At 46.3% G+C, this 23551-nt stretch overlaps 1 protein-coding gene across 1 annotated transcript in view; it reads left to right on the top strand.

The window, feature by feature from the left end:
- C2 (complement C2) overlaps positions 1 to 23551 on the top strand; it is a 658041-nt gene that overhangs the window by 621008 nt on the left and 13482 nt on the right. The window contains exon 16 of the mRNA XM_078645909.1: positions 736 to 856. Coding sequence (XP_078502035.1) covers positions 736 to 856 — 121 coding nt within the window. The remainder of the gene's footprint in view (positions 1 to 735; positions 857 to 23551) is intronic.

Here is a 23551-nt window from a genome sequence, read left to right as displayed (position 1 = left end):
AATTTCTTACCGTAAACCAACTAAGGAGTCATGAGATTGGTATGACCCAGTGAAAGATGAGAACATCTGCAACCTCTAACTTGTCTTCAAATCACTGAATAAAACATGATTGTTCTGTCTCCTTTTTCATGCCCTTTTGTTCTCAGCCTCACGCCTCTGTTACCTCCTACCCTCTTTTTTCTACAAATATACATATATTGTCACACCTTTTCTGCATTTATATATGACCCACTCTCTCTTTCTTTCTAACTGCCCTTCTCTCCTCACTGAGGGCTTGATTTAGAGTTCAGTGGATGGGTTACTCTGTCACACTTGTGATGGATATCTTGTCCGCCGTATTACAAGTGCCATCGGATATAATGCCCCTGTAGTACGGCAGACAGGATATCCATTTCGTATGTGACAGAGTCACCCGTCTACCGAACTCTACTTTAGGCTGTCAATGTCTAGACTTCATAAAATACCCTAGTATTTTCTCTTGCATCATTGCTTTTATCCCTCTGTTTTTTCCTGCCTCATTCTTCCTTCTTTGATCCCGCTTTACCTCTCAAAATATTATAACCGTTTCCCTTCATTTTTTATCTTTCTTTTTCTTATTCCTCCTCCCTATTCCATTTCCTTCTGCTCTTTCCCTGCTCTCTCCATCCTTTCATCCCTTCTTCATTGTTCTTTGTATAATTAATGCCTTATTTTAACCATCATGTATATTGCATTATCTCCCTTGTTATGCTACAGAGAGATTCCTGCGCCAATGGAATCTTGCAATGGGGTAGTTTCCAGAAAGACCATATCCCAAAAATAATGCGACCAAGGTACCTGTGCACCGAAGGAGACAAAGGATATTCCACATGCAAAGGTAAATAAAAGTTACAAAATTAGGCTGAAAAGGTGTAGAGGAAAATACTGGCATATGTAAGGCGCTGCTTTCGGGACATTTCTCCTGTCTCCCTTACTTACTGTTGGAGCCCAGCAGCTTGAGGGATAAAGTATCTAGCAACAAAATCTCAAAAGTGATGTTTGCATGACTTTGCCATACTTAACTTCATATGTATGTACCTTGGTGATGTATATATTTTCAAGGTATGTAGAACCTCCAGTAATTTGTGTATAAATCTCCCCAACTCCCCTTTAGTGCTATACCATAGACTCACTGTTTTATCCTCCATCTCCTGTGAACTCTGGCCCTCAGATACAAACTTGCAGATGTTGTGCACTGTATAAGGAGAAAATGCATGTTCATCCATTAGGGTTCATCCCTCTTCTAAGGTGGAAGTGTGTGAAAAGAATAAGGCCTGTAGTTCAGACAATATTTAAAATTGTTTGTTAGTCCAATAGGCTGTTCCTGGAATACTCCTTCAGGTGGCCTCGGCGAGGTTTTGCTTTCGACAGCTTTATATTAGGAAGACTTTAAGATTTGGTTGAAAAGTGGGTCTCATATGTGACTGCTCCCGATGGGTTTCTGTAACATCCTGCAAATTACTTGTTCCCTGCATCTTTCTCTTTCTGTATTCATCTTGTGTATGTTTAAGGAACACTATGGTGATAGAACCTGGTGTGATGAGTCTACTGTTGATTGCAGTCAGTTGCATATGACACAGGTTGGTGGATGGATGGGACCATTTGTACTGCATTAAAATGTTCTACATGTATTCTACTTGGAGCCTCTTCATCTTCATTTTAACTGGAATTGTACAGTTTCATTATTTAAGATTGACAGAAAAGGTAAGGTAAGCATCCATGTCCCATTCATTGGCAGTCAGAGAGCACCATCTTCAAATACCATGGATATGTATTCAATTAAGATAGACATTAAGCCCTGAAATCAAAATGTGATTACATTTGCCAGTAGGCTTATTTCATGTTCTTTATTGTTTATATTTTTATATAGCTCCATTATCCCCCACCCACAGACTCGTGCATACATTTGCCATCTGCTTAGAGCAGACAGTAAATGTATGTAGTACAACCCTATGGAATGGTGAATTGCGTATGGTTTGATGATCTAAAACATCCCCATTCCATGGGTTCTACTCGTAATTGCACAGTACTCAGTACTAGGGCAATTCTGCCAGTGGTAAGGGTATCTCTAGTAGTGTGCAACTTGCGAAAAGGCCCATGGTGTTCTTTCTTTCCCTCTTACACTCGGGGGCTCATTAGGATGGCGGAGGGCCTGCCACCTCCAGCTGTGCGGTGGAAGATCCTCCACCATCTGGCTGGCAATTTCTCCCCACCACATTGCGATGGCGGTGGAATCGTTCCGCAAGCATGGCGGGTGCAAAGACCGCCCGCCACAGGCAGTCGTTAAGATTGGCTGGCGATGTGTTCCAAGTCCTGGATCTTGTGCAGGTCTGTATGCGAAATGTTACTATATTAATCTGTCTACGAGGCGAATACAGATGGTGCTACCAGTTATATAACTGCGAGGGGGGGTGGAGGGAGGTATTTAGGGTAGTTATATTGTTTTATCAGGAATAATTTAAATCTCACAATGTAAGGTAAAGATATAGACTGGAATATTTACTATCAGGAGATGTATACACAGTAATGCATTGTTGTCGTAGACCTACGCAATTTGTAATGATGTACTGGTACCTTGTTAATGTACGTGTTAGCTGTGTTATGGAAGATGGTATTTACGTCTTGAAAAAAATTACAAACGTGATAAAGTTTGTGTTAAAAAAAAAGCTTGCCTGGCGGAGCTGAAAGGACCTTGTAAATGGCGGCGGTGCCTAGCAGGCACCGTACGCCAGTTTACAATGCTGGCTACAGGCAGCCTTTCTATATGCAACCGCCATGGAAAGGCTGGCGGTGATTGGATTGGGGGGCCTTTGTGGGCCCCCTCTGTGTTGGGGGGGTGCACTGGGGGCGTACCCATGGTACCCCCAAACATTTCCCAGCACTAAGTGGCAGGTACCGTGTGGTGAGTGCCACGTAGTGAAAGGAAATGCAATGCATGCCATATTAACATTGCGAATGGTGCTGCAAAAGCAGTACCGTCCCCAGTGTTAAAGTCCCGGGATGCGCCCGCCATACTGGCAGGCGCATTGAAAATTGTGTGGGGGCACCGCCGCATGACTGGTGGTCGGTCCCAAACATCGTACATTGGCGGGCACACTCTGGTCCGCCCACCATCATAATGAGCCCCTTGGTCGCTCTCTTTCCCCACACCATTGTTCCATGACTTCCATTACCTTCATCACTTGGTTCCTGCTCCCTAGCAGCGACAGATGCACTCTGTCATGCCTAAGAGCATGGACTATTTATGGCTACGGCATCCAAGCTTGTTTCCCTGATGAATAAAAATCGCATGGGGACTGGATCCCCTCTCCCCCATTTCACATAATGTAGTAGGCAAGAGGCTTCAAAGCATCCCCTCTGACTCATGTCAGCTGTCAGGTACACCTTCCTCATCTAGACCCAGCTGCTGTTGATAATAGGACTACTTATTTGCATGCTCTTGTGCCCACTTTACAGTGGAATGGATGCACATCCACACCACCTTCTCAGCCCTATTCGTTCCCTTAGATGTCAAAGATAAATCCCACCAGTTACCTCCCTACTCATGGCTTCCCTGGGGTCTCGTAGCCCCAGCCATGTCTTGACTGCCACCTGCCTAACTCCTTCAACCTATCATCCTCTTTCTAAGCTGTACCCCACCATCGCAGCCTCAACCCTAAAGAAATGCCTCTGGTAATAGTTATGTGGCATCCCTCCAGCTCACAAACGTGTCCTCTGCACTGCCCGCACTTTCATGTCTGTTATTCTGCCACCATCTTTCTGCCTGAATGCCCTGCTTGGCCCTCTACCACTCTCTTTTAAATAGTTTACCATATGCCCCTGCTGGGCATATCTACTCCTTGTCCATCCTTCCCTGCATAATCTCCACTCCTTACCTCTCTGATCCGACTTGCTGTTTCTCACACTTATCCACAGTCTATCTTTTCCTAGAACCAAATCAAATCAAAATACTCTTTATTTCAGGTTTTCAACTTATCACAAGCCCAGGTTGAAATGGCTGGTTCCTATCTGTACAAGCTTGGCTATCAGAAACCACGATGTGGCACTCAGGATCCTCCAAACTAACCCAGCTCCTTCTTTGGTTTTTGCATTTCAAGGTTTTTATTGATATCATGGTTAATAAGAAGCCGCCTCATCTCTGCACAGAAAGCACAAGTTAGGGTAGACAAATTACTGCGTAACTAGATAATGTGATGCACCTTACAGATTATGACATCAATCAATCAATCAGGGAATTTTGAAGCGCGTTACTCACCCGTAAGTGCGACCAGCGCCAGGGACCCTGGTTCTCCCAGGCCCCACCGCTACGACTCAACCTCCCTCCACACACTCGATACCCAGAAGACTCGCCGGCTGCGCAAGACCCTCGCATAACACCACCCATGGACAGTACTCCTGCAGACCCTGCCACAGATCCTTCACCATCGACAAAGCACATCTAACTGCCAAAGGCCCGCCGGATGCTTGCACCACCGTAACCCTATCATGCATCCTCCTCAACGTGCGCTCCCTGCACCGACACGCCGTCGAAATCTAGGAGCTGATCGGTACCCTCTCGCCCAACGTTGCTTTCTTCACGGAAACCTGGACCAACTCCTCCTCTGGCCCTGACATCACCACGGCCATCCCCGATGGCTACAAGATCCAGAGAAAAGACCACCCCCACGCCATCGCACACAAGACCTCCCTCCGACTCTCCACATCCAGCACATGTGACCCCGACTCCAACACAGAACACCTCCACTTCCAGATCCAGACCAGCCCTAGAACCACGCTACGCGGTATCCTCACCTACAGACCACCAGGACCTCGCACCCAGCCCGCAACTACCATCGCCGAACTCGTCTCAACCCACGCCATCACCTCCATGGACTACATTCTACTTAGAGACCTGATCTTCTACCTAAACAACGGCATCGACCCCGACTCCACCACTCTCCTCGACAACCCCGACAACCTCGGGCTGAAGCTGCTGGTCAACACTCCCACTCACAGAGCTGGACACACCCTCGACCCATCTTCGTGGGAGGAGCAAATATCTGCTCCAGCCACACCATCCAGCCCCTCTGGACCGCCCACCACTGCGTCCATTTCACCTTCAACACCACCACCGCAACCAAACCCGCCACGCCATCTGAAGATCAAGACCCTCTTTGACAATTTCAGCGAACCGGATACCACTACCCCCACCGCCACCGATAAGCCAACCATCATGACCTGGGATCCCACCACCGTCAAACTCATCACCACGACCATGAAGAGAGCCCACTCAGGGGCCACAACGGACCCCTGCCCACCGCACATATTCCACGGGGCCACCATCGCACTCTAACTAGGACGAACCATCAACTCCTCCTTTATTTCCGCCATCTGCCCAGACGACTGGAAGCGGGCGGAGGTCAAACCCCTCCTCAAGAAACCCTCTGCCGATCCAACAGACCTGAAAAACTACAGGCCCATCTCTCTCCTCCCCTTCGCAGCCAAAGTCACAGAGAGACTCGTAAACACCCAGCTGACCGCCTTCATCAAAAGAACTCCATCCTAGACGCTTCCCAGTCTGGATTCTGCAGTAACCACAATGCTGAGCCCGCCCTCCTCACCGCCAAGTACAACATCCGCAGGCCACTCGACCAGGGATACACTGCGGCCCTCATACTTCTGGGCATCTCCACAGCCTTCGACACCGTTTTGCATCGCACTCTCGCAGCCAGACTTCGCGACGATACAAGAAACCGCCCTCGACTGGATCCAATCCTTCCTCTCCGGCAGAACCCAGATGATCAGACTACCTCCCTTCCTCTCCGAACCCACCAAAATAAACTGCGGAGTACCCCAAGCATCATCATTCAGGCCCACGCTCTTCAACATCTACATGGCCCCCCTCGCCGCCATCGTCAGACAGCATGGGCTCAGCATTGTATCCTACGCCGACGACACCCAGCTCATCATCTCTCTCACAGAGAATCCCAAAGACACCAGACTCTGCTTCCAGGAAGGAATAAAGAACGTGGCAACCTGCATGAAAGAAAACTGCTTGAAGCTCAACTCGGGGAAGACCGAGGTCCTCATCCTTGGACCCTGCACCTTTGCCTGGGACAACACCTGGTGGCCTTCTGCCCTCGGAAATCCACATACTCCGACAGACCACACACGAAACCTCGGCATCATCCTTGACTCCTCCATCTCCATGAACTACCAGATCACCGCCATCGCATCCACTAGTTTCAGATGCCTGCGCATCCTCCGTGAGACCTTCAAATGGATCTCCCTGACTGCGGAAGGACCATCACCCATGCGCTCATAACCAGCAGGCTGGACTACGGCAATGCCCTTTATGCCAGAATCAACAGAACTCATCTACACAAACTCCAAACCATTCAGAACGCCGCAGCCAGACTCGTCCTCGTCCTCGGGACCCCGTGTGACGAACACATTACTCATCACCTAGGAGGCCTCCACTAGCTCCCCGTCGAGAAGAAGGTCACTTTCAAACTCCTCACCCATGCCTACAAAGCCCTTAACAACTTCGGACCCAAATACCTCAACGAGAGAGTTTCTTTCCACATACCCAAGATAAATCTCCGCTCCACCGACTACGCCCTGGCGGAGGTACCCCGCATCCGCAGACACAGAACTGACGAAAGAGCCTTCTCCTACATCGCAGCCAAGACTTGGAACGTGCTCCCCATGAACATCAGATGCTCCCTGACCCTGCCATTGTTCAGGAAGGATCTCAGGACCTGGCTCTTCGACTGATCCGGAGCCGCTCCCCTCCTGCCCCAGCGCCTTCAGACCCTCACGGGTGAGTACTGCGCTATATTAAAACCCCTGAATGATTGATTGATTGAAGGCACTGGGGGCAGAGGGGGCATCTCCAATCAGCCAGGTATTTGAGGGTCTTCCTGGACATATGCAGAATGGGTGCATTTCTGATGCTGATCAGAAGCTCAATCCAGGTCTTTTCTGCGATGTAGGAGAAGGCTCTTCCGGTGCAGAAACATAATATCGATGTAAAAATATCGAGGTAAAAATATCTTGGGTCAGAAATATCGACAGAAAAAATATTGTGGTCAAGAATATTGATTTTAGGTAAGTAATATCGATGTAAAAAATATTGAAGAGTTAAATATCGTTTGTAAACATATAGTTGTTAAAAGTATAGATTTTTTATTAATGGTATGTATTTTAGTATATATTTTATATGTGTGTGATGTTTGTTTTTTGTATAAGAATTGTTTGTATTTTATTATATGTGTTAAAATGTTAGTAGTTAATTAAAAAAAATTATTGAATTTTGCGTTTTTAGGTCTGTAGCAGGTGTGGGTTTATAGGGGAATAGGGTGGGAAGGTATTTAATTATATAATTTGTATTTATTATCTATAGAAGTTAATTATTTTTAAATTGATTTTTGCATTATTAGTTCCGTAGCGGGTTGTGGGTTTATACGGGAATAGGGTAGAAAGTAATTTAATTATATGAAATGTATTGAATAATGTATATTTATTCATATTTGTGTAATTGTGATGTTATAGTGTTAAATGTGTAAATATATTTATTAATTATTGTTTGATAATTAGTTGTTAATTCAAATGAATTAATTATTTATGGTAATTGTGTAATTAATATTAGGTGTGTGTCTTGGTGTTTATAGGTGTAAATGGTGGAACGGGTGGGAAGTAATTCATTTTTTATTGATGAATTATTAATTATGTGTTAATTTGAATTAATTAGTAATTATCAATTGTAATTGTGTAACTAATTGTAGGTGTGTGTTGTGGATGTTAGGACTCCATTAGGATAGCGGGCGGATTACCCCTGTTGGGCTGGCGGTAGCCAGCGCCGGCCCGGCGGGTGCAATCCGCCCTCCATCCTCACTGAAATGACCCCCCGCCACATTAGGATGGTTGGGGGGTCCACGGTGGACGGAAAGACCGTCCGCTGCCTTTCCGCCGGTCGCCTTTGAAAAAGTGCCTACATATGGTGGCGGTGTCTTCGAGACACCGCCAACCATATTGCAATGCTTGCGGTCCATTGCCGCCATGGAAAGGTATAAGGTCTTTGCTTTGGGGGCTCGTTGCGGGCACCCAGGCTGAAGTGGGGGTGGGGGTGTACATGGGGGTACCCATGGCACCCCCCAGCATTTGCATGCACAATGCGGCAGGCACTGCGTGGTGCCTGCCGCTTTGTGAATGCAAATGCAAAATATGCATTTTTAACATTGCTGCGGGTGCTGCTTAAAGCACCGCCCACCGCAATGTTAAATATGCATGATGCGCCCGCCAGTGTGGCGGGCGCATCATAATGTGCACGTTGGGACCCCGCACATATCGCGGGTGGTCCCGTTTCCCGCAAGGATGGCGGGCGGACAAAGTCTGCCCGCCATCCTAATGGAGCCCTTAGTCTTTTGTAATACTAATATAATTTACATTTAATATTTATTATGATAATTATGGAAATAAAATGTAATAAAAATGTTGAGGTCTTCTTTATTGGTGTGGTGTTATAGGATAGGAAATAAAATAAATACATTTATGTTTTAAATAATTTGTTTGTTTGCGAATATTTGTTTCTCTTAAATAAATATTGTTTATAATTGTATTTATTAATTTTTTAAATATCATATTTATAGAGTTTTCTATTATATGTAATTAACATTTTAATATGTGTTATTTCTATATGTTTAATGGTATATTTTAAAAATATTGTTCATTTATTTTTAAGAATATATATATATATATACATATATATATATATATATTACCTACTGGCGGTCGCCAGTAGGTATATATAGTTAGGATTTTTTCTCTATGGGATTTTTGAAAATTCTATGTCTAATAACTTTGGCGTTTGTGGACGGAATTGGCTGAAATTTTCAGGAAAATTGAACATTTTGTTTCTGAGTAGCCCCTGAAAATTTGGGGGGGTTTCGTCAAGGGGGGGGCCGAGAAAAAAGGGGGGTCCCAAAACGTGTTTTTAACATTGAGTTTTCCATAGGGCGGTTGGCCTCACTTTTAGCCCGAACGGCTGAATGGATTTGCACGAAACTTGGCAAAATTGTAGGGACTGGTAGCCCGATGTGCCTTTGCTAGGTCTCAATATATGTGCTCCAGTGGATTTTGAGAAATTAACGTTCAAAAAAAGATATATATCTGTAACAGCGGACCGGGCAGCGCTCCAGTTCGCGTACTTTTCGCGTTATGGAGCTTTGTGAAGCGAAGCTGATTGGTTCTCCGGCGTCTGTAAACATTCCAAACAGTCCGTAGCGGCCGCCATCTTGTCTCTCGGTAGGATCGAGAGACAAGAGGAGGCCAAAGCGAAGGGGAAAATGACCATAAGGGGGCATAGTAGATCCTCCCTGACCCCCTAGGTTTGATGTGGAGGTTTTAAAAGGACCCCGCGGGGCAAAAAAAAAATAAAATAATAATAATCGAACGGCTGAATGGATTTGCACGACACTTGGCAAAATTGTAGGGACTGGTAGCCCGATGTGCCTTTGCTAGGTCTCAATATATGTGCTCCAGTGGATTTTGAGAAATTAACGTTCAAAAAAAGATATATATCTGTAACAGCGGAACGGGCAGCGCTCCAGTTCGCGTACTTTTCGCGTTACGGAGCTTTGTGAAGCGAAGCTGATTGTTTCTCCGGCGTCTGTAAACATTCCAAACAGTCCGTAGCGGCCGCCATCTTGTCTCTCGGTAGGATCGAGAGACAAGAGGAGGCCAAAGCGAAGGGGCAAATGACCATAAGGGGGCATAGTAGATCCTCCCTGACCCCATAGGTTTGATGTGGAGGCTTTAAAAGGGCTCCGCGGTTAGCGTAACGGGAAGCGGACTGGGGAGCGTACTACAAGGAATGAAGAATGATTGACTTTTAACTTATTGTATGTTTATAGACTTTTTTTTAACTTTTTTTTCTGCTGAGTGACGTCTCGGCCTATCTTCACGGGATGCAGTCCCTACCATCTCGGCGTTTAAGCCCAGGGGGATCGGTAGTGTGGGAGAGATAACGGGGCATATTATCAAGGGGGTTTATCTCCGCTTTTTTGGCTTTAAAAGCCAAGAAAGCGGAGATAAAATTATCTCCGTATTACCTAGCTGTCGCTAACACCAGTTAGCGACCGCTAGTAGAAGATAGCGACTATCTTGGGCCCCACTTTGCATGTCAGTGATATTTATCACTAATGACATGCAAAGTGGGCATGCCAAGATGTTAGCGACTGGAAACAGTCGCTAACATCGCTATCTCCTATTACCAACTTTTGGAGATATTCGCGCTAAGCGCGAATATCTCCAAAAAGTAACACCTGCCCTGAGCAGTTCTTAGCCATGTTATCCAATGGGAGGTGGATAACATGGCTAAGAGCATTAGCTCGGTAATGCATGAATATCGCTGACTTTTCAGCGATATTAATGCAATGCGGCCGTTTTTTATCGCATTTGCGATAAACCTTGATAATAGCAAGGTTTATCTGCGATAATTTCTGACGATGCTTAGCGGTAAAAAATTTGTTGCTAAGCATCGTTAGGGTAAATATCGCTTAACTTTGGTAATATGCCCCAACGTCTGTTAACGTTCGATTCGAAGGAAATCAGGAAGTGTTGAAAAACATTGTCTGCGCCATCTTGCCTTTTTTCAAATGCCACACTTTTGTCGTGCACGGCAGCCATTTTAGATGACTTGACCAGACCCACTCTCTGCACGCTGTCGATCCTTAGCATGGCTCCCCACCCTCGCAAGCATCTCCCCCAGGCACTGGTCACCCCCGCTCTCTGTCTTATGCATGGGCAATAAACCTCCCCCCATCTGCGCTGCTCTTCCCTGAGAATCACACCCTGTGCCCGCCCGACACCTCCCTTTCGCCCTATTCACTACCGCACCCTCTGACACTCCTCTTCCTCTGTGTCCGATTGTCCAGGCCGGTCGAAGGCTATCAGCTAGCCCTGCAGATGTAGTTTATGGCCCCAGCTGTAAAGAATCACCCCTCTTCAAAGGAGTTATAGTAGATCAAGGCCCACACCCGATGAGATCCGTCACACCACACGCGTTCCTACTATCTGAAAACCATCCTGTATTGTGATTGGGGAGGGGACCGAGCCTGAAGCGGAAGATTCCAGGGATGACTCTTTATACATCAAAGTTTTTACAATTATGTGTCACATTAAAAATATATAGCACTCCAACAAAGTAGTAGGATTATAAAACTTTAATAACTTATAAATATATACAACAAAACAAAAACAGTAAAAACATTTAAACATTTTTAGGGAAAAAGAAGGAAGTAGCGGTCGGTTGTGCGAATAGTCCCAAGGCAGCACAACGTCCAGATTTCTGGACGGCACCCAGGTGATGTTGCCTGGGTGCCGCACTGATTTCGGTATCCGGCGTGGTGCTTCGCGGGGGTGGGTCATCAGTAGCGGTCTGTTGTGCGAATAGTTCCAAGGCAGCAGAACGATGGCACCAAGGTGATGTCCAGTAAGTTGCCGCCCTCCGAATAACGGCGTGGGGCGCCCCGGGGGGGGGGGGGGGGGAGGCGGCGTGAACGGGCCTCCCCAGGTGGAGCCTCGTCTGCTGCAGTGGGGCGCCCCTTTACCGTTTCAGTTGCCATTCCGTCCGCTTTTGGTCCACTGTGTCAAAATCCGCAATTCAGGTGAGTTGCCGCCCTCCGAATAACGGCGTGGGGCGCCCCGGGGGGGGGGGGAGGCGGCGTGAACGGGCCTCCCCAGGTGGAGCCTCGTCTGCTGTAGTGGGGCGCCCCTTTACCGTTTCAGTTGCCATTCCGTCCGCTTTTGGTCCACTGTGTCAAAATCCGCCATTCAGCTGAGTTGCGCCCACTCTTGCGGTGCAGCGATAGGCGGCTGTTACAGGACTCTAAAAATGGCGGCAGGCTCTTTCCTTTTTGGGCCTGGTCCACTGAAATGGCCTTGGGACACCTTGGAAATCGGACGCTTGTCTGCTAGGTCTTGGACCCCATTCTCGAAAGCGTCCCCTCCGCCTTGAGGATTCTACAAAAGTCTTGGGGGCCCCCGACTCCTGTAGGCTTCTGGTGGGGAGCGGCTGCCATGATTGCTCGCGGAATGACCACGACGGAGCCACGAGATGGTGGTGCTTTCATGCTGACGCCAGCTTCAGTCTGAAACATCCAGAAACAAGGTGGGGCTTTCATCGTTTGGGAAAAAAAATTGTTTTCATCCAATGAAAAGTGTTATTTTTAGGTCATATGATCAAGCCTTCCATCATTAGGAAACCAAAAGTAAAATGAACCAATGAAAAGTTTTATAAACAAGTCACATGACCTGTTATGCGGCATAGGGTATAAAAAGCGTAGAAAATCCGTTGGCACGTGAGGCGGCGTCAGTAGCGGACCGATGTGCGAATAGGCCGAAGGCAGCACAACGCGCCAAGATCCGGATGGCACCGAGGTGGTGTCCAGCAAGTTGTCGCACTGGTGTGGCCATCCTACAATGCTGAAAGTCGGCGTGGGGCGCCCCGTGAGGCGGCGTCAGTAGCGGACCGATGTGCGAATAGGCCGAAGGCAGCACAACGCGCCAAGATCCGGATGGCACCGAGGTGGTGTCCAGCAAGTTGTCGCAATGGTGTGGCCATCCTACAATGCTGAAAGTCGGCGTAGGGCGCCCCGTTGGCCTGTGAGATGGCGGCAGTAGCGGACCGATGTGCGAATGGGGCCAAAGGCAGCGCAACAATATTTTCTGAATAGAAGACACCACAAGGCGGTGAGATGCCAAGATCCGGATGGCACCGAGGTGGTGTCCAGCAAGTTGTCGCACTGGTGTGGCCATCCTACAATGCTGAAAGTCGGCGTGGGGCGCCCCGTTGGCCTGTGAGATGGTGTCAGTAGCGGACCGATGTGCGAATGGGGCCAAAGGCAGCGCAACAATATTTTCTGAATAGAAGACACCACAAGGCGCTGAGATGCCAAGATCCGGATGGCACCGAGGTGGTGTCTAGTAAGTTGCACTGGTGTGGCCATCCTACAATGCTGAAAGTCGGCGTGGGGCGCCCTGTTGGCCTGTGAGATGGCGTCAGTAGCGGACCGATGTGCGAATGGGGCCAAAGGCAGCGCAACAATATTTTCTGAATAGAAGACACCACAAGGCGCTGAGATGCCAAGATCCGGATGGCACCGAGGTGGTGTCTAGTAAGTTGTCGCACTGGTGTGGCCATCCTACAATGCTGAAAGTCGGCGTGGGGCGCCCCGTTGGCCTGTGAGATGGCGTCAGTAGCGGACCGATGTGCGAATGGGGCCAAAGGCAGCGCAACAATATTTTTGGAATAGAAGATACCACAAGGCGCTGAGATTCGGTTAGCACCGAGGTGGTGTCTAGCAAGCAATGCAGCTGAGTTGCGTGCGCACTTGCGGCGAATAGGTCGAAGGCAGCACAACAATGTTTTCTGAATAGAAGACACCACAAGGCGCTGAGATTCGGTAGGCACCGAGGTGGTGTCTAGCAAGTTGCCGTACTGGTGTGGCCATCCTACAATCCTGCTCCGAATAACGGCGTGGGGTGCCCGAAGGGGGGGGGGGAGGGGGCGTGAACGGGCCTTCCTAGGTGGAGGCTCGTCTGCTGTAGTGGGGCGCCCCTTTACCGTTTCAGTTGCCATTCAGCTGAGTTTCGGCCGCTCTTGATGCTACAGGGACAGGCGGCTGCAAGAGGACTCTCAAAATGGCGGCCTGTTCTTTGGATTTGGGCCTGGTCCACTAAAATGGCCCTGGGACACCTTAGAACTCGGACGCTCGAATTTTTTTTCCTTTCCTCTACATGCAAAAAAAGGTAAATGCCCGGTACGTTAGACAGTTTAGTCACTAACCCATGCATTTAGTACGACACATTTATTCACTCACTCATACAGTCAGTCACGCACCTACTAAATCCTTCATCCAGACACTTATACATCCACTCATTCTTCAATATATCAAACATATTTAAACTTTACAGAAACACACAGTCACTGGATGATGTTATCAGTGATGTCATTTGAGATGTCAAATGAGATGTCATCAGTGATGTCATCAGTGATGTCATTTGAGATGTCATCAGTGATGTCATCAGTGATGTCACTGACCATGTCATGAATGATGTAATATGTGACATCATCAGCAGTGGATTGCGGGTGCGCGATATATAGTTAGTGCAACTAACTATATATGGAATTTCAATGGTTTTGTGTGAGTAAAATAAGGTTTTTTAAATGCTAATTCCTAACTATATATGGTGTATAACCTATGGTTTTTTCAGTGAATATATATATATATATATATATATATATATATATATATATATATATATATGTATATATATATATATATTTTAATTATTGAAATGTTATTATTAATTTTGTTTTCTGCTAACCAATACTTTCCCTACTGTTGCACTCACTAGAGTGGAAATGGTAATTTTTGCCCGTTTGCTATCCAGCACTTTCCTTACTGTTGCATTCACTGTGGTGGGAATAGTAATTTGACCCCTCTGCTATCCAACACCTTCCCTACTGTTGCACTTACTGGAGTGGGAATAGTAATTTTTACCCCTCCGCTACCAAGGACTTTCCCTGCTGTTGCACTCACTGGAGTGGGAATAGTAATGTTTACCCCTCCGCTATCCAGCACTTTCCCTGCTGTTGCATTCACTGGAGTAGGAATAGTCATTTTTACCCCTCCGCTATCCAGCACTTTCCCTGCTGTTGCATTCACTGTAGGGGGCGTAGTAATTTTTACCCCCGCTATCCAACACTTTCCCTGCTGTTGCACTCACTGGAGTGGGAATAGTAATTATTACCCCTCCGCTATCCAACACTTTCCCTGCTGTTGCACTCACTGGTGTGGGAATAGTAATTTTTACCCCTCTGCTATTCAGCACTTTCCCTGCTGTTGCACTCACTGGAGTGGGAATAATAATGTTTACCCCTCTGCTATCCAGCACTTTCCCTGCTTTTGCATTCACTGGAGTGGGAATAGTAATTTGTTGCCCCTCCGTTATCCAACACTTTCACTGTTGCACTCACTGGAGTGGGAATAGTAATTTTTCCCCCTTCACTATCCAACACTTTCTGTTTTGTTGCACTCACTGGAGTGGGAATAGTAATTTTTACCCCTCCCCTATCCAATACTTTCTCTACTGTTGCACTCACTGATTGCGAATAGTAATTTTTACCCTTCCGCTATCCAGCACTTTTCCTACTGTTTCACTTACTGGATTGGAAATAGTAATTTTTACCCCTCCGCTATCCTGCACTTTCCCTGCTGTTGCATTCACTGAAGGAGGAATAGTAATTTTTACCCCACCGCTATTCAGCACTTTTCCTGCTGTTGCACTCACTGAAGTGGAAATAGTTATGTTTACCCCTCTGCTATCCAGCACTTTCTCTGCTGTTGCATTCACTGGAGTGGGAAGAGTAATGTTTACCCCTCCGCTATTCAACACTTTCCCTGCTATTGCACTCACTGGAGTGGGAATAGTAATTTTTACCCCTCTGCTATCCAACACTTTCCCTACTGTTGCACTCACTGGAGTTGGAATAGTAATTTTTACCCCTCCGCTATCCAGCACTTTCCCTGCTGTTGCATTCACTGGTGTGGGAATAGTAATTTTTACCCCTCCGCTATCCAGCACTTTCCCTGCAGTTGCACTCACTGCAGTGGGAATAGTACTTTTTACCTCTCTACTATCCAACACTTTCTGTACTGTTGCACTCACTGGAGTGGGAATATTAATTGTTACCCCTGTGCTATCCAGCACTTTCCCTACTGTTTCATTTACTTGAGTGGGAATAGTAATTTTTACCCCTCCGCTATCCAATACTTTCCCTACTGTTTCACTCACTGGAGTGGGAATAGTAATGTTTACCCCTCCGCTATCCAATACTTTCCCTACTGTTGCACTCACTGGAGTAGGAATTTTTACCCCTCCGCGATCCAACATTTTCCCTACTGTTTTATTTATTGTGTTGTGAAATGTATGTTTTATTTTTGTTATAATAGTTTAATGTTTTAATTAATTATAGAATGTTACATTTTATTTCAAATTATTGAAATATGTATATATTTTATTTTTATATAATTTAAAAAGTTTATGAATAAAATAAAGATACAGGTAATAAATTATATTTAAATAAATATATGTATATGTATAAATGTTATGTTTGTGTGTTTATATTTTTTCATTAAGTTTATTTGCTATATTTAGTTAAAATATATATTAAATGTAATTTATTTTGTTAAAAATAATATTAATGTACAATATATTATTTTTAAGTTATATATATTTTTGAGTCGATATTTTTGACATTTGATATTCTTGTACTTACCTGTTTAAGTATTGGGAGTCGATATTATTGTATTCTATATGTTTGAGTCGATATTTGTGTATGTCTATATTTATTACATCGATATTTCATCAGGGGACTGGCTCTTCTACCTGTTCAGGCTCTGCGGCTGCGCGGGGTTTCTGTGAGGGTGAGGTCGGCGGATTAGAGGTTTCTCTTGGGTAGTGGAAGACAATTCTTTCGTTGAGCTAATGAGGTCCGATGTTGTGGAGGCATTTGTATGTGTGGGTGAGTATCTTGAAAGTTACTCTCTTCTCGACGACGAGCCATTGGAGGTCTTGCAGGTGTGGGGTGATGTGTTTGTGTCGGGGGACGCCGAGGATGATTCTGGCTGCGGGGTTCTGTATGGTCTGGAGCTTGCGGAGAAGGCATTTGTTGATCCAGCTTAGAGGACGTTTCAGTAGTCTAATCTGCTGGTTATGAGTGCATGGGTGACTGCCTTTCTTGATTCTGTGGAGATCCATTTGACGGTCTTGCGAAGGATGTGGAGGGTGTTGAAGCAGGTGGAGGCGACTGCGTTAATCTGTCGGGTCATGGAGATGGAGGAGTCAAGTACGATGCTGAGGTTCTGGGCATGGTCTGTGGATGTGGGAGGTCTGCCGAGGGCGGTGTGACACCAGATGTTGTCCTATGCTATAGGGGAGGGTCTGAGGACGAGGACTTCTGTCTTCTCCGAATTGAGCTTCCGGCTTCTGCTGCTCATCCAGGTTGCAGCGTCCTTTATTCCTTCCTGGTGAGTTTGTCCAGGAGTGTGGTGGAGGTGGGATCGCTGAGGTTGTTGAGGTGGAAGTTGAGGTCTCCGATGAGTATGTAGTCCATGGAAGCGATGGCGTGGGGCGCGATGACATGATTGCTAGAACCAAATCATTCACCTACACTCCCTTGTAAGTCCTACCCCCACAATGCTCCAAAATAAATTGTAAAAAATTAACAAAAATATTACGTTTTCCCAGATAGATGTACATGCAGATTTCATGTAGTCTATTCACTCTCCATATGAAATTTAACAACCTAGGCAATTAATTCTTAATGCTCATAAAATAAGTGACATGAGAGAGGAATTCTTTAGAACATATGTTCAGTGGTTCAGGTTTTATTAACAAGGTAGATAAAAAACAATAATAAAAAGTTTATTCTCAAATAAAATTGATCAACTGTCATCAATAATAATCAAATTAGCATTACAAAATATCACAACCAAAATACAATTGAAATTCAAATTTTAAAAAAGGTGGCATAAAATATTTCTCAAAATTACTGTATCTACATTCTCAGGGGGTCCTTGATACCTATGAACAAGTCTATTCACTCTCCCGCAGCTCAACTGTTCTCGCTTTTCTTTTTTCTTTCCTCTTGCCTTTATCTATGACTCAACCCTACCAGTATCCCTTCTCACAAATTCCCCCATTCAGTTCCTAGACCCAAAAATACTTCCCTGGAAAGCTATCTCGATCAGTTTTCCTGAGATGCTCACAAGATTCATTGCATCAGATGCTCAATGCTAAACCTTCAGTAATAAATTCTTCGTGCACCACTGTCCAGAAATGGTTTACAGACCCTTGGATAATTGCTGCTGATCGAAAGGGCCTGTGAACTGTCTGCTAACAGCAGTGCCCTCACTGGCACTGGCCCTAAATCTCTTTAAGGACTGCCTCCCCCAGAAGGGCTATGGTGAGACCAGAGAAAAAGAGACAATGTGTCAGTTGCTTCACACACCAGATCAGTAATGCCTAGCCGCGAAGGCAATGTTCCACTTCGGACAACTCAATACCAGCTCTCGCGCCAGTCAAAGCATCCAACCATCACTGGTAGAATGTCTGTTAATGGTCCTTGACAAAAGTCAAATTCCTTTTTGCCAGTCTCCTTACCCAAAACCTCAAAGCCCAATAAAACCAGAAACAATTTGGAAAAGGCGATGCAGTGCTGAAGCCTTAGCTTATCCTCTGACTACTGCCCTGCGCCCCGTGTCCCTTCCGATACAGGCCATCCGTGAAATCTCTACCGCCCACATGACCCGGTCTGTTTACAGCCACATGTGACTCTGTATAGGTCTCTAAGAACATGGTGCATATCAACATATACTTCCTCTCGTTTTCTGAAAATTTGCTCCATCTGATGCAGATCCATTTCCCCTCGCAGTGCAAACGCCATGTGTCTACAGAATACACTATCCAAGACCACCAACTTGTATTCAAAGTGCAAGTGACTTAGCACGTGGTGCAATTCCTGCAATTCAGTTCTGTTCGGTCACCATCTCCGTCAACAGAGCGCTCAATGTCTCAAGAACGGAATCTGATTTGATGCCCACAACTTTTATTGTTGCTTCTACTCAGACTCTTCTTTGCAGTTAATGGCAAATTCCAGCATGCCCTGGTTACCATACTCTTTTTCTAGTTCAAACTCCTGCCCAGAGGAGGGGCATTTTCCGAAAGACCACATGAGGCAGGTGAATCCTGCTTTTGTGTGCACTGGAGATGCCTGGATGGCGTCATCAGCTGTAGCCACAGCTCGTTGTGAACCTCCCCTATTGTTTTGTTAGGTCACACCCCCCTCACCCTGAACTCCTCATCAGTCTAAAATTGCTACGGTGCACTGTGGGTGTTTCTCATAGTAAATGCTGGTGTAGATCGTGAATACTGCTATCCATGTGTTGGTGTTTGTGGGTGTAACCAGCTACCTCTGTTCTGCCTTCTACCCCTGCCTGTGCTTGGCTGCCCTTTGTAACAACCTAAATACATTCACATACTGACTGGACCACATATTCTCTTCTCCACAGTGGGGCTGCGAGTCCATGTATTGTAGCTTCACCTCTGTGGTAGTGCCCCTCCCTTCAATAACCTGTGGGTCATCATAGATGACAGACTCTCCTATAAAACTCAGGTAAACGCCTTGGCCTCATCCATCCACTGGACATTGAAAATCCTTCGGAAGGTTATTCCGTTTCTCCCAGGAGAATGCAAAAAAACAGTGGTGACGGCTTTGGTGCTCTCACGATTGGATTACTGTAACAGTTTGCTCCTCGAAGCCCAGCAAGGAGTAGTCGACAAGTTACAGATACTGCAGAATGCAGCAGCGCGCCTGCTTACAGGCTTGCCCAAATTTGCCTCTATCTCCCACGAACTAGTGAAATTACATTGGTTGCCAGTAAGGACGCGGATTCTATTTAAAAGCCTGTGCATTGTCTTTAACGCGATCTATGGTATAGGTCCAGCATTCCTGGGGCAATATTTTCACTGGCACAAACCTGGTAGACTTTTGAGGTCAGCTACTTTGGGACTGATCAAGACCCCACGCATCAGGAAAGTGTGTTGGGGAGGCAGGAGTTTTAGCCGAGGGGCGGCGGTGGCCTGGAATGCCCTTCCAGCGGTACTCCGACTGCCCCCCGAGCTGATGACCTTTCGGCGAAAGCTAAAAACATGGCTTTTTGGAAATTAACCTGGGGATCTAGTTTCAGGAGTTATCAAGATAGCGCCAGGACACCGTACGGTAACAGTGCGCTTTACAAGTGTAAAAAATAAATAAATAAAATAAATAAATACGTGACACTACCTATCCCTTCTCCTCGCCCATCCCCTGCTCTCCTTCATTTTCCAGATCCATCTCTGTATCCGTTTTGTAGTCTCTGCTCTGTCCATACTTCTTGCACCTCTCCATACTCTCTTCCTCCAGAACTGATTCTTCCAGATTCACAGGGTCAATCATTGTCCTCTGCCACCCAGCCCCGCAGCTGTCTTATGCTGTATTTGCTACCCTGGGACCATTAGGCTCCTTCCTAGGGTACTGAACTCTTCCAGTGCATTTCCACGCACACACTGTCAGCTTCTCCCATGCCTTGACTATCCTCCGCGTGCACCACTCCTTTTGCACACTTGTGCAGATTTCAAAATTCATGTGTGTGGCCAATATACTTCCAGTACTCACATTATTTTCCTCTCAGGTTTCTTATCAAGTGATTTGCACGCTTGTGCAAACATTGGATTCTGTTTCGATATAAAAAGTTTTTTTTTAAAACAGTGTTCAGAACGTTACAATTGTAACATTTTGGGGTCGATTCCGATTCGGGAAAAAAAACGTCCGTACGATTAGTATCCGGAGCCCTCTCCGTCCAAATCGTACCCGTCCGTCCGAGTCGCGTAGTATGATCCGTATTCCGTAAATCCGTCCGAATCGTCGCGATCTGTACGTATTGCAAGGCTGAAACCGTGAACCGTACGACTCGTACACATGGCGTATGACTCGTACACATGCCGTATGACCCGACGAGTACGATCCGGACCGGGGTATGAGGACGCGATTCGTACTGTCCACGTCAGGTAAGGGCGAGTCGTACGGAAAAGCACACAAACACATACACACCGTATGGTCCGTACACCCCATGATCGCAGGGGTACGGTGCGTACCCCTGCGATCATGGGGTGTACGCACCATACCCCATGTACGCTGGGCGTACGCACCGTACCCCATGTACGCTGGGTGAACGCACCGTACCCCATGTATGCTGGGTGTACGCACCGTACCCCATGTACGCTGGGTGTACGGTGCATACACCCAGCGTACATGGGGTACGGTGCGTACCCCTGCGATCATGGGGTATGGTGCATACCCCTGCGATCATGGGGGGTACGCACCGTACCGGGGGGGGGGGGCGTTCCGTACCTGTTTCGGCGCGATCTCTGCTTTTACGGCTGTATTCAGCTCCCGTAGAAAAAGGGTCGTACGGTGCGTACCCGACACGTATCGTACTTGCTGGGTCGTAAAAACCAGCCGCATACCGTACAGATGTCGCGTACAGCGGATTCCGAGGGAGATTCGGACCGGGATTTGATTCGTACGGTCTCTGTACAACTCGTACGGAGTACGGCTCCTGGTACGAATCGTACTTCGTCGTACGTACGGGGGACGTTGCAGGGTACGATTCGTACGGGAAAAACGCTCTGAATGGCTATTCGAAGCAGTTTTTCCTGAATCGGAATCGGCCCCTTTATGTACTTTTAACATTAGAAAATATTTCTTCACTTTTATTTTTTTCCAAACACAATTTACTGTAACGTGATGAAAATGGTAACTCCTGCTCCTTTTCTTCAAGACCCTTGTGAAACGCTCCTGAAATGGCGTATTTGATTGAGATCTGTCAGTGATTTTCCTGGTGCAATTAATGGGGTAACATTTAAACCGATCGTAAAAGAAGTCTATTGCATAGAGGGTCAAAACATTCTTGATCATTTACCAGTTTTTTCACGTGATGATGATGAAGTTCTAGATGAATTTCAAGTTGCAGTGAAAGTGAAACAATTAGAAATACATATTGAAGGCAAGGTAAATGTTGTTATAGGTTGGCACAAATTCATCAAGGTCCCACTGATTCTATAGATATTTATGGATTAAAGTTTCAAGATTCATATTGTGAATTTGGAAATGTTGCTTTGCAGTAAACTTGTGATCAAATAGTATCTCATAGTAACTTTTAGAATCATCTTCCTATCCTTAGAATATTCCCAAGACCTCAGATTGATCCAGAAAATCTTGAGCAGTGCCTCTCTGTGCTGGTAGGGGGTGTCGATCACCTTTTCATCAGCATCTTCCACAATGGATATGCAGTGAGTGTGCATATATAGGCAGGACCCTAGCACGCTGACATCAGTTCTTTTCTTTCTGAGCCATCTGCATAGATACAGAGAGAGCTACCTCAGTCAATTTTTTTAGCAATTGTTTTCTGAGCTTTATTTATTTATTTATTTGCGAGTTTGTATAGCGCTTGAATCGACTCCAGTCTGGAGTATCTCTGCGCTTTGGGCCGGCTGAACATAAACAGAGAAATGAGCGGGGCTGGAATCAGATCTCATTTTTGAAAAGAAGGGTTTTAAGTTGTTTCCTAAATTTCAGATGTTCCGGACAGAGTCTAAGAGATAGAGGGAGTCTGTTCCACAATGTGGGCCCTGCTACTGATAGGGCCCTGCCTCCATGCCTAGCCTTCTTTGCACGAGGCACCACCAGTAGCTGACTATTGCTTGACCTAAGCTGTCTGGGGGGAATGTACGTGGTAAATTTCTTTACCAGGTATGTAGGGCCTTGTCCATTTATGCTCTTATGAATCAGACAGCATATTTTAAATTTTGATCTCTGTCGAATCGAGAGCCAATGCAGTTTGTCAAGGAGGGGTTTAGAAGGTGTTCTAGGGGGGGGGCGTTGAGGACTAGGCGCGCCGCAGTATTTTGAATTACTTGGAGTTTATCCAACACTCCCTCGTTGGCAGAAAGGAGCAATCCATTACAATAGTCGATGCGACTCAGGATAAGGGCCTGCACCAGGGTTTTCCTAAAAGAGTCAGGCAATAGGGGAAAGACTTTGCGCAGTAGGCCAATGGTGTGGAAGCATAAGACTGCAACGTGATTGCCATGCTGTTTAAGTGATAAATCCTGGTCAAGACGGATTCCCAGATTTTTGACGACCTGTCTTGGTTCTGGGACCATACCAAGATCAGGCGGCCACCAATCCGGGGTCCACAGTATTTTAGCGTCTCCAAACAGCATAACTTCAGTTTTACTGACGTTGCATTGTAGATAGTTGGTAGACATCCATTGGGCTACAGCGTGCATGGGGATGTCCCCTAAAGAGCCTGTGGGGTTTAAACCCGGTTGTTCCTGTCACAGGCAGATGTCACAGACGCCCACCTGGTTTGACACTAGTACAAGGATCCAGGCTATGATTACAAGGCCTGCCTCGACTGTCGCGCCATGAATCCAAAGGCGATTCGGGAGCGCTCCCTGAAGCTCTTGGTCACGCTCTAGCTCCTGGTCTTGTGGAAGGTCCTGGGCCCGCTCATGGAATCAGGCACTTTGGATCCATTACTGGATCCGTAGCAGCTCCGGTCGCAAAATGATGACCTTCACCAGAGCCCGTTCCAATTACATCCGTCCTGGCCCTACCTATGCTCCACAGTGGTGCCAACCCCATTGTCATACCCAATACTGAGCCGGACTGGTGTCGCTCAACATCAACTCATTCCATCTCACTCAAGAAGTCAACTTTCAGAATCAAAGCCAGGCCCTGTTTTTTTCAGTAGGTTCTTTGTACAATTAGATAGGTTCTGAGGATCCTTATGCCTACCCCAAACCCCGGGTAGAGCCCGAGGACAACTGGTACGAGGAATTGGCAGATGCCAGTTGTGTGGACAACTTCCAGACACTGGCT

Source organism: Lissotriton helveticus, chromosome 5_1, assembly GCF_964261635.1.
Source record: "Lissotriton helveticus chromosome 5_1, aLisHel1.1, whole genome shotgun sequence".
NCBI classification, from domain to species: domain Eukaryota; kingdom Metazoa; phylum Chordata; class Amphibia; order Caudata; family Salamandridae; genus Lissotriton; species Lissotriton helveticus.
Note: the sequence above shows the minus strand (reverse complement) of the source record. Positions and strands in the feature narration are given on the sequence as shown.